Source organism: Eublepharis macularius, chromosome 9 (genome assembly GCF_028583425.1).
Source record: "Eublepharis macularius isolate TG4126 chromosome 9, MPM_Emac_v1.0, whole genome shotgun sequence".
In the NCBI taxonomy this organism is placed as follows: Eukaryota; Metazoa; Chordata; class Lepidosauria; order Squamata; family Eublepharidae; genus Eublepharis; species Eublepharis macularius.
The window spans coordinates 43,956,886-43,971,391 of NC_072798.1; the positions used below are offsets into that span (position 1 = coordinate 43,956,886).

The window sequence follows — 14,506 nt, forward strand, 5'->3', positions numbered from 1 at the left end:
AGCGGAGCATAGGATGGTGACTATCACAGGGATAAATCCATGTGTGCCCTTGTGGCGGCCAAGCCCCCCCTTCATGTGCCCAATCAGCTCACCAGGCACCCTATATAACTTCCGAGCAAGGTGCCCATAAACCCAAGTAAGTTGGCAGGCGGCCAGAGGCTCTACTTGGCTGTCCCCTACCGCAGGAACTTAATGCTGTGGGGACTTTGAGCATGAGGTGGGAGAGGGTGCTCTTGGTGGTGGGGCACAAGTGGACTTGGGGGACTTTGAGAAATCAGGGAGTACTTTGCACTCAAGGAAAGATGCGCCTAGTCTGGAATGTCATACTAACAAACTCCATCCAAGTTTCATTGCAGGTTATCTGACACCTGAGTCCCAGATCATGAAGGGGTGAGGGTGCTCTGACAGGTAAGAAGGAACTGGGGCGGCGGTGACCTAGCTCACTCGTTAGCACCAGTTGCCCCTCTCCCCTCACCCTCCTGAACACCAGCCTCTGCAGGTGAGGCTTGCTGGTGGGGGGAGGGCGGTGGCTGCCTCTGCCGGTCATGAAGGCAGTAGCCCAGGGAACCGTCCTCGACATAGCCATGGGGGGGGGGGCTCCAGCTTCCCATTTGGGGGCTCTGTTCAGACCCCCTCAGCTGGGTGCATCCCCTGGCAGTGGAGGAAGTGTGGCCGGAGGTCGGGGTGACTGGGTTTTCATAAATCCCTGTTGGTGGTGGGTGCTCAGCCTCTCAACTGTCTCCCTCACAGGATCAGACCATCCTGAGGCAGATGAGGAGTGATTTCTCGCCGGAGGTCTGCTCTTGCCCCCGCGCATGCGGACTGCAGGGTGGTGGGTGGCTGGGCAGGAGGGCTGCCTGCTCAGACTGCCCTGTGCTGCCGCCATTGGCATTTGCTCCCAGCCAGGCATGGAGGGTGGCTGGGGAGGTGCGTGTGCATCCTCCCAGCCCTCCTGCTCTGTGCATCACCCTGGACACCTGCTGCTTCCAGCCAGGGGTGCATGCTGGCAGCGGCGGCAGCACAGGAGGGCTGGGAGGCTGCACTAGCTGTGGGCCAGGCATGGCAGGCGGCCGGAGCAGCATGCGGGTGGCTTCCCATCCCTCCTACTCAGCCACACACACAGCTCTCCTGGTGTCTAATAGAGGACCTCTGCATGTGGGGAGCAAGGTGCTTTTGGGGGGGGGGGGGAGATGGAGCGATGTCCTGAGATCTTGGGGGCTCTTCCCCTGCGAGGCCATACCCGTCTCCTGTTTGCTCTTTATAGAGCCAGGGATGGACTCCGGGGATCTTGTACTGAGGAGTGGGATGGCAGCCCCCAGAGCAGGTTCTCTGTTCCCACAGACCATCATTCCATTCTGGGGGGCATTATCCTGGGACTGGAGCATGGCTCGTGAGGTCCACCTCGCATTCTCCTTACACCTTTTCGATGCGGTAACGTGTAATGGAGCCACTGCAAGTCGAGAGGCATTGGTTGCTCCCATCCCATCGAATGATCCTTCTCGTCTACTCAGCGGTCTCCAATGGGCAGCGGCGTCAGTTGTTGCAGCACCTGCCCCCACTTGCTTCTACATAGCTGCCTCTCCTGGACCTTGGGGGGGGGGGGGGCGGCGCTGATCCTGGGTGCTGGGCCCCTCTTCACTCTTTGCAGCCTTTCTGGTCCCACTTTTCAAGGAGGGGAAACCTGTTTCTCGTGGCAGCAGCGGGGTGGGAGGGTGGAATTTGCAGGCGCACAGAACTGCAGCCACCAGCCTGGCCCTCATCGGAAATGGGGACTGGATGGGTGAAAGAGTGGGTACCCTGTCTGCAGCTTCAGTGTTACTTCTGTCCTCCCCCCGGGCAGGGATGCCTGCTCCCTGATGGTGAGGGAGGGTGTTGGTGGGCAGGAGGGATTGCAGCCTTCCCACTGGCTGCACCGCTGCTCACCCCTCACATGCCTGTCAGGGGAGTGGTGCGGCCATTGGCTGGTGTGGGTGGGGTTGCCAGGGGAATGGTGGGCGGGTGCTCTTGGCAGCAGCCATACCTCGCTGAACTCAGACGCCAGCATGGCTCTCCCGCAAAAATCCATAGGGAGTGGCGGAGTGGCACAGCTTTTACGTCGATGTGCAGCCGCTGTTATACAAAGTATTTCCTCTAGAAATCAAATATTTTAAACCCAGTCAATTGAAACTTTTTTTTTAAAACAGTGGCTCTGACAGAGTAGTACTCAAATAATGTTCTAATCATGCCTTTTAATTTGACTAAAAATCCTAAAATTTGGATACAGGAGAATTTCACAAAAAGTTCTTCAGGTATTCAACAACCTTTAAAGACATGAGGCCAGAAACTGCTGCAGGTTGAAGCGAGGTCTGTCTCTGAAAAGTTAGAATTTGACCTAGGATACATTTAGAGGGTTTGTGATGCAGTATATTTTCACACACACAAAGTAGCCACAAAGCTTGAGTTACAGAGCACTATCACCTGTGAGCAGACATTTCCAGTTTTGAGGGAAAAGTGGTTCTATTTATTCTTCCACATACAGCCATGCTGAATCATGCCTGGGTGGGTTTGCTGAATTTCAGGAGCTGTTTTCAGGGATCACAGGGGACTGTGTATTATTTACTTATTAAAATATTTATATGCTGTCTTTCCCCTGTGGCTCAAGGCAGATTACTACTCCAAATTAAAACCAAACGTAATAAACCCCCACTTAACCCCACCACCACCACTGATGCTTTCAACTCAAACACCAGCAAATAAAATGGCCTTATAGCATCTTCTAAGGATGGCATGCTTCCCCTTGTCCAGGGAGTTAATGAAAAAGACCCAGCTCTGACAGGAGCTAAACAGACAACCTTAGGTGGGAGGACAATTAGAATGTGCTAGTAAGAGAACCATAGCCGGCATACAGAGACATATGCAAAGAGACTGTCCTTCAGAGATGTAATCCTAGACTTTAAGGGTTATAAATCAGCACCTTCAATAAAACTCTGAAACAAACTAGTACTCAATGTAGCTATTTTAAAATAGGTGAGATGCATTCACTAACCCCTGACAATAACTGGGCTGCTGCAATTTGGACTAACTGTGTTGTCTTCAATGGCAACCACATGTAGATTGTATTACAGTAGACCAACAACAATGTTACAGGAGCGTGGATTGGCGTGGTTGGGTCAGCTGAGCCTAAGAAAGGAAAAGCTAGTGAACCATACATAGCTGAATAGAAAACTAATATGCTTCTCTATCAGCAATGGTGGATCCATGAATGCTCTTAAGCTTTCAACTGTTCTGTGAATGCCAACTCTTCTCCACCCAAAACAAGTTAATCCTGTCCCCCCCCCCAGCCTTCTCAACCAGCCTTGCAGTAGGATGAGGGTCCAAAACCCTCCTCTGAATTTTACCCAGGACATACAATTTGCTTTGAAAGCATTCTTCATATTCTAGTAGCAGAAATATACATAAGGACCATCTAGCAGATGTGTGGCTAAATGAAATATAACGACAGTGTTTTAATAATGTCAAACTGATCTACTATGGCAAACCTAAAGCATATTACTCCTGAACTGGACTGCATAAAAAGTAGGGCACAATATATTTTGTTAGAAATCACCAAAGCTTCTTCCAACTGCATTAGACTTCCCATAAGTACTCACAATTAGAGATGGGCACGAACAGCAATACGAACAAAAAAAAAAAGCCACTAACAGCCCAATCTGCTGTTCGCAAACAAGCTGTTTGTGAGGCTCCATTCTAAACGAACAGGTGGTCGTTGCAAGCCTCGTTCGTTGCTGTTCATCAAGCCAGACAGTCTGGCACCTGTAATCAATTCCCTTGGCAACTTAGGCAGGGATTGTCTGAACTCTGTCTGAACCTCCTGCTGTTGCCCTGGAAACCCCAATCTAAGCACAATTTCGCTTGATAGGCAGGTCTTCCTTTCAAGTGTGGAGCTCCAAATTTGTTGCAACAAGGGAGCAAAGAGCAGGGGAGGGGGGCTCCCAGCTCTGACTTTGCAGACAGTTGGAGAGGGAGAGAGTTGCTGTTGGCATTTTGATAGAGTGCACTGGAGCTTGAATTTTCTTTGTGTGTGGTGGGATAGGGATCTACCCCTTCAAGTTCCAGGGCTGCTGCCAGGCTCAGGGGCCAAGTATTATTTATTATTGGTACCTTTCCTGGTGCCTGCTCAGGTCAGGTTTCTGGGAGTGGTGCAGTAGGGATCTTGACTAAACTTGGATGATGGCTGGAGGAGAGCCTGCTGGCCCCCACCAACAGCCAACCACGAACATGTTCGTGAACAGGGCCATGTTTGTGGTTGTTTGTGAGTCCCTGTTCATGGATGGCAACGAACAATGAACATCATGTTCATTTTTTTTTCTGTTCGTGCCCATCTCTACTCACAATGAGCTACAGTTGAAGCCTGGGATGTTAGCTCCATGTAAAAGCAAGATAAGGTATTAATTTGCTTCAATCATTTCCTATTAAGTTTGTCAGACCCAATTCATAAGTTACTAATGCAACACTGAAACGATTTCCTCATGGTTTGTTCCACATCAGCAATGTCTAAACACAAAGTACGTGAGACAGACAACTGAGAAGGCTACTTCCCATAGATTTACTTGGTTCTTTCTTATTAGACATTATTGATGTATTAGAGGACTGAACCACATGGAATCAGCTTCCACAATGCATATTAACCATGACTTAGAGTTTGTCTAGTTTGGGGCAAAACTGAAGCCAGCTCAGAGGTATTATTTAAGAGAAAATGTAATGTGCAATATGGATCTAACATGCAAAAAGCTCTCTAGTGATGTTTATGATGCAAGAGAACTGTTTTAGTATTAAACAAATCCAAAGACTTTAAGAAGGAAAATTTATTAGAAATATGTAGAGAACAGTTTGCTGCATTCAAGTGTTACTTTATCATTTAAAGTGGTAGTGCATATCAATTTGGCATGTTGCTGCAATACCAATGTATCTGGACAAAAGAACAGGAACGATTCAGATTTGCCAACCCAGTTCAAAGTATACAAACCAGTCAACTAAAGGCCTCCTAAGAATTACTACAATATAGGATTTTTTCCCTTTAAGAATACACTTGAAAGTTGTTTGTTGAAGTGAGTTTCTTGCTTAGCTAGAACACTGACCCAGAAGGCAATTGTTCAAAATCCTTACCTTTAGTAACCATTTGTTAGCCTAGACATGGGCTTTTCCTGAACAAACTGCCCATTGGGGAACAACGTGCAGTTTTTTTTAACAGGTTGAAGGAACTGCCTAAGTGGTTCAAGGCCAACAGTTTTCATTTGTAACCTTATAAAAATTTGAATCCAGCTCTCCCAATAGAGGCTAGAGAATCATCCCTCCACATCAGTGAGAGAGAAAGAAAGCTAACTAAAGTATAAAAGGCAGCACAATTACCCGAAATCTGAATCTGGACCATCTGGAGTCATGTGTTCTGGGTCTGTGCCATTTTCTAAAATAGGAGGCGTTTTCCTGTGTTCCATTGTTAAGCCGTTGACTGATTTACTTGAACTCTGTAATGATGGCCAGGCATCTTTGTTATTACTGTTGGGTCTGGAAAGAGGTGAGAGTAAAAGAGAGTTGAAGTTACGAAGAAAGTTTTAAATTGAAACACTGGGGAAAGTATTCCTCATGCCACATAGAAAGGTGAAGAGGAATAAAGAGGTCTTCAACACAAATTGAAGAGTCTGTAGTTAAGACAGTTGGAATAAACTTCACTTCTTGCACCAACTGTTTTTATCTACATTTGTGTAAATGATTCTGACCATGAAGACATAGGCTCCTAAAAACGTGATCTTTATCTGAATGATTTCTAGTTTTATGAATACTGTTATCCTTTTCCTTCCAGTTGATATGGTATATCACTTTGGAGATTTCCCCTCAAAGCATGGTAATTCAAAACTATCACCATACTGCAGTCCAACATTTCACAAAGGTAACCTGTGTTACTGGCTCCACTCCAACAATATACCCTTAAAAAATCAATACTAATATGTAATTTTCTCACTGCATATGGAGAAACCATTGAAACCAAAACAGGGAATTGCATTTTAATAGATTGCTTTATTTATGTATGCATACACTATTAAAATTAACCATCATCACAATTAGATGGTCCTTGATGCTCATTGGTCCCTTGATTTCATTATTTTGGAAAATACTTGCCCTGCAAGGAATGAAGGATATTTACTGCTTAAAAAGATAAGCTTTACACATTCTTATATTCTTTTGAAAAACAAACTTCTTTCTTTGCCATTCATTCCTTGTTAATGAAACAAATGTATGAATTCTCAAAATGGATCAAGACGAAATAAATATTAGGTTTGATCTTGCCAATTATTTCTACTTACGGAATGGGGCATTTTGGACAATTCCCCCCTCTCTCTACACCCCTCCAACTACCGCCACTTGCAGTTCTTGGGGATTCCCCAGGAGAAGTACTTTGGGGGCATTTTGGACTGTAGCAGGAAGGAGGAGGCAAGGAAGTTGTGCTCCACTGACAGAAATCTAAGTTTTTAGTAGGATCCAAGCCCTCATATACAATACCACAATATAAAGAAATTATATTTAATTTTCAAACATGATGCCGTTGTCTAACTCCTGAATATGTCAGTCAGTATGAAAAGGTAAATATGGTACCATGGTTTGATTCTTATCTTTTTTGATTCTTATCTTTTTTTCTCCCTTTCAAATATTCACAAACATATGGACTATGCTGTTTAAAACTTCTCAGATTTTAATGCAGAAAATGGGTAATTCAATTCACAGTTACTTTTTTACAACCCCTGTAAAACAATCTGCTTGCCACTTTCTGAAAGTAGGAATTTTGCCAATAGACTAATGGAAGATGGTCAACACGGAGGCTTTCTAAATACAGTAAATCTTGAAAAAATATTGATGAAATGTTTGTGGCCAGAAGTTATTTTCCCCCTTTTGACTGGAGAACTATTTTTCCTTGCCATCTAGATGTTACTGTTTTTAAAGAATAAAGCTGAATTCCAAAGCTTACATATTAAAAGCAGGATATTCACTCTCATTAGATTCACCACTGAAAGAGTAGCAAACAGTGGCAAACATCGAAACAGATGACATGAGTCAGGATGAGACAAGAGTAGTGAAAAGCTATCATTTTTGTAATTTTGTATTTAAGATTTCACGCAATTTAGGACCTTGCAATGTGTATCAATGGAAACTGAAAAAAACTTATTGAGGTAGCACAGATAGTTCAAATACACACCGATTCAAGCAGAAGTCAAGGGCAATCCTCACTTTGCTTTGCAAGCCAGATACAAGAACATATATACGGAGTCTACTTTCAGTCTTCAAAGATCCACTTGGGATCTTTTGGTTGAAATGGCCATAAAGCCCTAGATGAATTCCAGCAACTGAAACTGCTCAGCCTTAAACACCATTCTTAACTAGTAATAAACTATTTTCTCGTTTCTTCTCATCTTATGGTCTCAAACCACTCTCTCTGAGAAAGGTTTACTTCAATCTTATTGCATATGGTTTTGATTTGTTGCAACAGCAATACCCCTTTGAAACTCATACTAACCAAATAACCAGAGTACAAGGCATTATCCTCCAAATGAGATGACCCTAAAGACATAACTAAGTTGTCGTCCTGGTCATTCCATATCAAACTGTCCAAAGTCATATTTTTTGCAACAATGTAAAAAAGAAAAAAAATCTATGCCTTATGTAATGCTAGTTCTACTAGTCACTCTGCTTTTACACATGTCACTGTCAGCTTCACTGTATCTAAGATTCATTCATTTCTGGTGAAAGGATTAATGCTGCCTCATTAAATTTTAGTAGAAGGCAAGGTGGTGTAAGATCTTCCCTAGTAAGTAATCTTAAGAAAAAAAATCAGTTTGTTCCCACCACTTGTTCGGTATGGTTATCAAGCTCTGAAGCTGGTTTGTGGGCAAATTATTCTGTCATTAATTCAATAAGGTTTAGCTATTAAAGAGACTCAGAAATTATGGCAATTCCACAACATCTTAACTGAAGAAGTATATTGCAAGCAGCAACATATTTTCGTGTAGACCCTAACTACAGGCTGCTAACAAGTTAAAGATTTCCATATACAGAACACTACTTAAACCTGCAACTGGGCCTCTCTAGAAAGCTTTATAAAGAACAAGCCTCAGCCACATTATTTTTAACCAGACATATATGAACATAGTATCATGTTAAACTCTGCACCCTGCTTATTAACTAACACAATTAAACAGGAATAGCATGTGTATGATTCAATTAAAGTGCTGAAGTCAAACCTTCTATGTAAATGATTAACCTTGTACTTCAGTTGAGCCATTCATGGCATTCTCACCTTAAAAAGACAACGCTGAATCCATCTCTCCATACCTTAGTATTGCTTGCCTTTCATCCTACAGAGTTTCATATTTGAAAATAGGCCTCATATATTTCATAGCAGCAGATACTGTACTAAGTCAGAGATCATTTGCCAATAAATGTAATGCAAGAATCACACCATTTAGACTATTCCCATGATGTTAGGATGCAATATTTTCACTATGTACACAGTGTAGTAGAAGAGACAAGCCTTTCCTTTACATAAAGACATGCACAGAGATTTGACTGAAAATGCTGCATACATCTCTATAATGACACCACGATGCCAGAGAAGTAAGATGCTGTATGTGCTAGCTTAAGCAGTAAGGCAATGAAGCAGAGTGCTAAAGGTGAGGTGGTGGGGTGGAGAAATCTGATAGGAACTTTGAAAATGCACTGGCAGAGAACCTGTACTTACGCATCATACCTCTGCAGTGAAGTAACTTTGTTCTTGTTCTTGTCAACTGTATTTGTAGACAGCTGGAGGAAGTTGGGGTTTAACTTGTACAATTCTTGAAGTAATTTCTGTTCATACTCCTGATGCTTACCAGCCTGGGGTTTAAAAAAAAATTAAGAATCTAATGCAACCTAGCAATATAAAAAATACTTCCACCCAATGCAAAACAGTTTCCCAGCTCCAAATAATGTATTTTGAAGGACTCAACTGCATAATCAAAAAGTTTTTTCAAGGCAGCCTAATTCATGTTCTCTAAAAAACTACCATCATGGCAATAATGCTGCCTTTTACACAAATATCACATCACCTTTGTTGTGCCAGGAAACAGAAAATGAGGTTTGCTGTAAACTAGATAACACATTTCCATTTTAAATAAAAGCTTGTCTCAGTACAATCCAATGTAATGATCCCATTTCATACGTCAACTATGAAATGCCATAAAGAAAACTGTTCAGAAGATACTGAGTGATGAGCTGGTTATATTATCAGCCTACTTTTACTTCAAGATTTGGTGACTAAACCTGACAGACTCATAATTTGTGCCAAACAACCAATTGAAAGAAAACTCAATACAAACTCTTCATTTAACTTTTATTAAGTACCCTTACTGAGTACAGCTTTCCTTAGTGTACCAAAACAGAGAGACTTCACTTGGGAAGTGTACGGGGATGGATGCCAAGCTTATTTTCCACCAGAAGATGATGTCACTGGCAGAAGAGTGGAATAGTTTTTTGCTGTTTCCCTGCTTCACACTGCAAACTTATACATGGTACTCAGCACTGTTCTTGGGGTTCCCAAGACCTCAGAGGGCAATGAGAGATCCAGTTGTGGTACCTGGATACAGACAAAAGTCTATAAGTAAATAATATTACTAAATAATAATAACTATGCTTATATACTGCTCTTCTAGACAGATTAGTGCCCCACTCAGAGGAGTGAACAAAGTCAGTGTTGTTGTTATTCCCACAATACTCCTGGGGAGCTGGGGCTGAGAGGAGTGACTTACCCACGGCATCCTGCTGAGCTCATAGCAGTAGTGAGATTCCAACCAGCAGAGTGCTGATTTGCATCCCAACCACTTAACCACCCTGCTACAGCATGAAGATTCAAACTAATTAATGTTGCAAACCTAAGAAGAGTCACACCCTTATAACTCTATTGACTTCAATAGTCTTAAAAGGGAATAATTCTGCATACGGCTGATCGGTAAGTGCAACACCTAATACGCCTGTCTCAACGCTTAGTGTACCAGTGTTTGAGCCATCTATGTCTGCCTGACCTAGATGTTCTTCAGATGGCCAACTATGAACTCGCACAACTGCACAAATACAACAAATGCATCTCTGGAATTACCTGGCACACTAGTCAAGGAACAGGAGTTCTTGCTTCTCCAATCAGTACACTAGCTTTCTGAGGAGTGAGGCAAGCACATTCCTGCTCATTTCCTCCTGCCCAGCTATGCAAAAGCCAATTAACACACAACACCCACCAGAAGTTATAGATATTAACATATTCTTCCAAATTTTTTCATCAAGGAATGCAAGAAAATAAAATTGTGGGGAGAGCAGAATATAAATAAAATAAAAATAAATTAAAATCACTGATCCACCATAGCAATTCCATTGCTGATCTGTTGTGTGTAAGCAGCTGAAACATGGACTCTTAAGAAAGGAGACAGAAAAGCCTTCCAAACAGAGCAGGGCATACTCAGACATCTGATACAGAGCAGGATGTATAGTCTACATACACACAGAATTGTGACCAATTTACAAAGAATCAATTTGTCTATAAAGGCGCTCAACTGGGATGTATGCTCTACACCATAAGGCTGAAACATTTCATGGTAGGACACCATGGTGCATAATTCTCCCTTGATGAGCACTATGGGGAGAGGGAAACTCTAGATTAAAACAGCTTCACGAAACATGACTGATATAGATTATTCTGCTAGTTTTTTAAGCTGCTGTTTTGTTTAGTACATGAGCAATCCAAGACAGTGGTGGGAATGTATACACGAGGAGTGCTGCCCTAATGATCCTTTCGAGATTCTGCTCTGTTCCTGTCCGGCAGCAAAGCTTTTCACATAGTCATCACTTCAAGAGAGAGGCAAGATCTGTGAACTGTATTTCCGGGTTTCAAAGATTGTGTGCACATACGTTTCTCCAAAAATATGTATGGTTATCATATGTTTTCCAGTCCTGTTTAAGACACATAATGACTGCCTGTACTGGTAACATGGATTATAACTGGAGCAATGCGAGCACGTACAAAATAACCCCAGAGATACATTGGTTAAATATAAAGGATTCTGGAAGTTCTACCCCAGGCTTGTTCAATAGTATTTGATTGCAACATCCTTGACTGCAATCCACAAACTTTGGCATCTCAAGACAGCCAAAAATAAAATCAGTGTAAGTACTGCAGCCAATTCAACGAATTAAGGATGTAGACATATGAGATGCTGCTCAAGCCTCACTTATAGTGTCAACTCCAAAAATGGTCCTCAATCCAGGGAAGGTTGACTTAAACGAAGACTAACTTAAACAACTGAGTAAAAGACAAATCTGTTTATTTTTCACCACAGGGAACAGAGTACATCAGAAACGAGAGAGTACAGTGTATTGTTGGCCCTGATGAAACCACGGCTGCAATGAGAACCAGATTCACAAGCACTTCATCCTAAAATGAGTAACGTAAAACCCATGAACTCCATACGTCCTCTGAGGTCTGGTATTGGATTTTAAACATTGACTGTATTGGGTGTAGAAAGAAACTGGAAACAGTGTTGAGTACTTGGATCCACTGAAGGAAGGCTAACCTAGAATAGCCCAAATATTTTGGACATGTCTCATTCATCTGAAATTTGTCCCAGTGCACATAAAGATAAAATGATTCCAGTAAACAGAGTGCTATTATAAACTGTCATATCCAGGTAAGAATCTTCTACCAGCATCTGGAAGGCCAACGCTTTGCTGCAATTAAGGAATGCAGCTGTATCTGGCATTCTGTAAACACTCCTGGTTCTGAGAAGAGTATGAAGGGTAGTACCAGATGAATCATCTCTGATCACAAACAACAACAAAAAAGCCCCACCCATATTGTGAATAGATGGTCAAATGGAAATAAGTATCTTAAGATCTACAGATGCTAATCATGCAGAATTTTTGAGGAATGAAAACAAATCTATGAGACAGACCAGGCATGCAAGCTTGGAGCTGATAAAAGTGAGATCTCAAGGATTAATCTTTACTATCTTTCTCTTTCAGGACAGTGAAGCAGCAGCAGAACTTGCAATAGCATTGTAAGGCAGGATGGTTTTGACAGCTCTTTTGAAACTTCACTGTACTGATAGACCCTGGTATGAATATTTGAAACCATGAAACTTGATTGTGTAGCTTAGTCAAACAATAGTGAAGATTCAGCATTGAAGTAAGCAGTTCCTATCCCTCACAGAAACATTAGAGATGGCAAATGGAAAGAACTGTGATTTGCAGGAGGTTGCTGCTGCCAGAGGCCCATGTGAAGGTTGTTGATTTTAAACATGGAAGGCAGGATCTTGTGCTCGGGTTTTTAATACTTGGGATGAGGAATGATTGGGGTTTCATAAAAGGTAACTAAAGAGGTGGGTAGAAGGCCCTTATTGCGTATCACCCCAGTTCATAGGATAAATCTTAGGAAGTTGTAATTAGCTAGATAGAACAGGTATGAAGTGTATAAAATTAGCATTTGTAACGAGAGCAAAATGCTATGTTCTAATTCAACTCTTGGGGATACATTGTTTTGAATTTTCAAATATACTAAGTTTCAGTAATTTCTTGTTGTAATTTTCCTTTGAAGTTTCTCTGCTTGAGAATGGCTGCTCTTAGGTCATCAACGGAGTAGCCTGGCAGATTAAAGTGTTCTCCCACAGATTTTTGAATGTTGTGATTTTTGAGATCAGATTTATGTCCATTTATTCTTTTGTGAAGGGACTGACCTGTTTGTTAATATAGAGAGATGAAGGGCATTGCTGACACTTGATGGCATATATGACACTGGAAGATGAACAAGTGAATGAGCCTGAGACTGCATAGCTGGTGTTGTTAGGTTCAGTGATTGTGTTGTTGGAGCAGATATATGTCTGACAAAGGGAGCTTTGATTCTTGAAAGCTCACACCCTGGAAATCTAGTTGGTCTCCAAGGGGCTACTGGTCCTGAATCTTGCTCTTCTACTAGAGACCAACACAACTACCCACCTGAAACTATCTTAGGAAGCTGTAGGTGCAATTCTCAAACATTCTGGAGTGTAATCAGTTTGCAAGCTGAAAACGTTCCCATTTGACAGAGAATACATTTTCCATCTAATTGGAAAGTTTTGATCTTTAGGCAAGGGTCATGTATATAAGCCAGTGAGTCTGGAAATCAGCATTATATGGCAAGCTGTATTAGTCTTATTTGAAGCAATAATCCAAAGTCTGAAATATCTTCACCAAGTTTTTTCTGCCCTCTGGTAGAGAGTAGAAATAACTTTATCCCATAAGGAAATATTGGTATTACCATATATGACTGATAAATGGAGACATACAGTGCAAGGGCAGCTGAAGAATAAAATCTGAGTCATGACATGATTTTCTGTTCAGTGTATCATTCACAAATAATGGAGAATGCCTTATTTCTTTCCATGAGCACAATCCACCAACAAAGAATTTGGAGGTGGATGATGGAATTAAAATACAATCTAATTTCTGTACTCTGTTCAGATCTTCCAAGTGACAGAACATAGACTGAATAAGATTGTGGTTAGTCTCTTAAGTCCTCAGCTACTCGTAAAAATGAAGAGAGAGAGCAAGAGGAATTGCTGTATCTGAAGAGAGAAAGAGTTCAAAACTGAGTCAGTGCGGTTTGCCAAACCCAACGGATGATGCCATCTTTTAAATATTCTCTGAAAGGAATGGGAGGTCTTTAGTATGTTGGTTTAGTACGATCAGCATTTCAGTTTGGATTGAGTTCTCAGACAAGTTGCATATTCTTAAGAGAACACAGAGTCATCTTCACAGTTGAATTGGCAGAATCGTCAGAATACAGAGATTTATGTGCTTGGGCACTACTTATAACAGGTGAGCTGATATCTATGTTGGAACTTATGAAACAGATAATGAACGTAAGTATCATGACAGTAAAGTGAAGGAGGAGTCCCACTGCTTTTTTGGAACTGGCCACATGAGCTGTAAACATAGTATCTAATTGCAGGTTCAAAGTAGGATATAGTGAAAGACCTAATGAAGAGGCCACTAGAACTCATATTGGTGCTGAAGCAGGTAGGTGAAAAACAGTGAGTACGGTAAATTAAAAAGATAATGGAATTTCTCCAAAAAACAGGGAAATTGTCTCTATCATCTTGGAATCCTATATGCTGATTTGCAATAGTTATGATCAAGGGGTAACATAGTATCATCTAGGAAGAGCACGTCTTAGCTGAATTAAGTTGTGCTTACCATTCAATTTATCAGATAACTTCTATTCAGGAATGTGTTTCCAAATCCAAGCTTTGAGATTGAAGAACAGACTGGGCAAACAGAGTGCACCAGTCCAGAATATTGGCCAACTGCTACACGATTATTTAAAATAATTAATAAAGGCTTAGAAAGTATGCATACCTCTGGTTAGGTATGGCACCACCAAAATGTTAAAAGGATAGCTGTATGAGTAATGCTGTAAGTC

The 14,506-nt window shown here is 41.8% G+C and overlaps 1 protein-coding gene across 7 annotated transcripts in view; it reads right to left on the reverse strand.

The window, feature by feature from the left end:
• Window positions 1–14,506, reverse strand: part of CNOT4 (CCR4-NOT transcription complex subunit 4) — a 107,006-nt gene that overhangs the window by 30,873 nt on the left and 61,627 nt on the right. For 2 of the 7 annotated variants that reach the window (XM_054989091.1, XM_054989089.1), the window contains exons 7-8: window positions 8,768–8,901; window positions 5,389–5,544 (exon numbers count right to left, since the gene is read on the reverse strand). In XM_054989091.1, the coding sequence (XP_054845066.1) occupies window positions 5,389–5,544; window positions 8,768–8,901 (290 nt within the window). The remainder of the gene's footprint in view (window positions 1–5,388; window positions 5,545–8,767; window positions 8,902–14,506) is intronic. The other 5 variants (XM_054989093.1, XM_054989088.1, XM_054989092.1 and 2 more) reach the window with 3 other exon arrangements.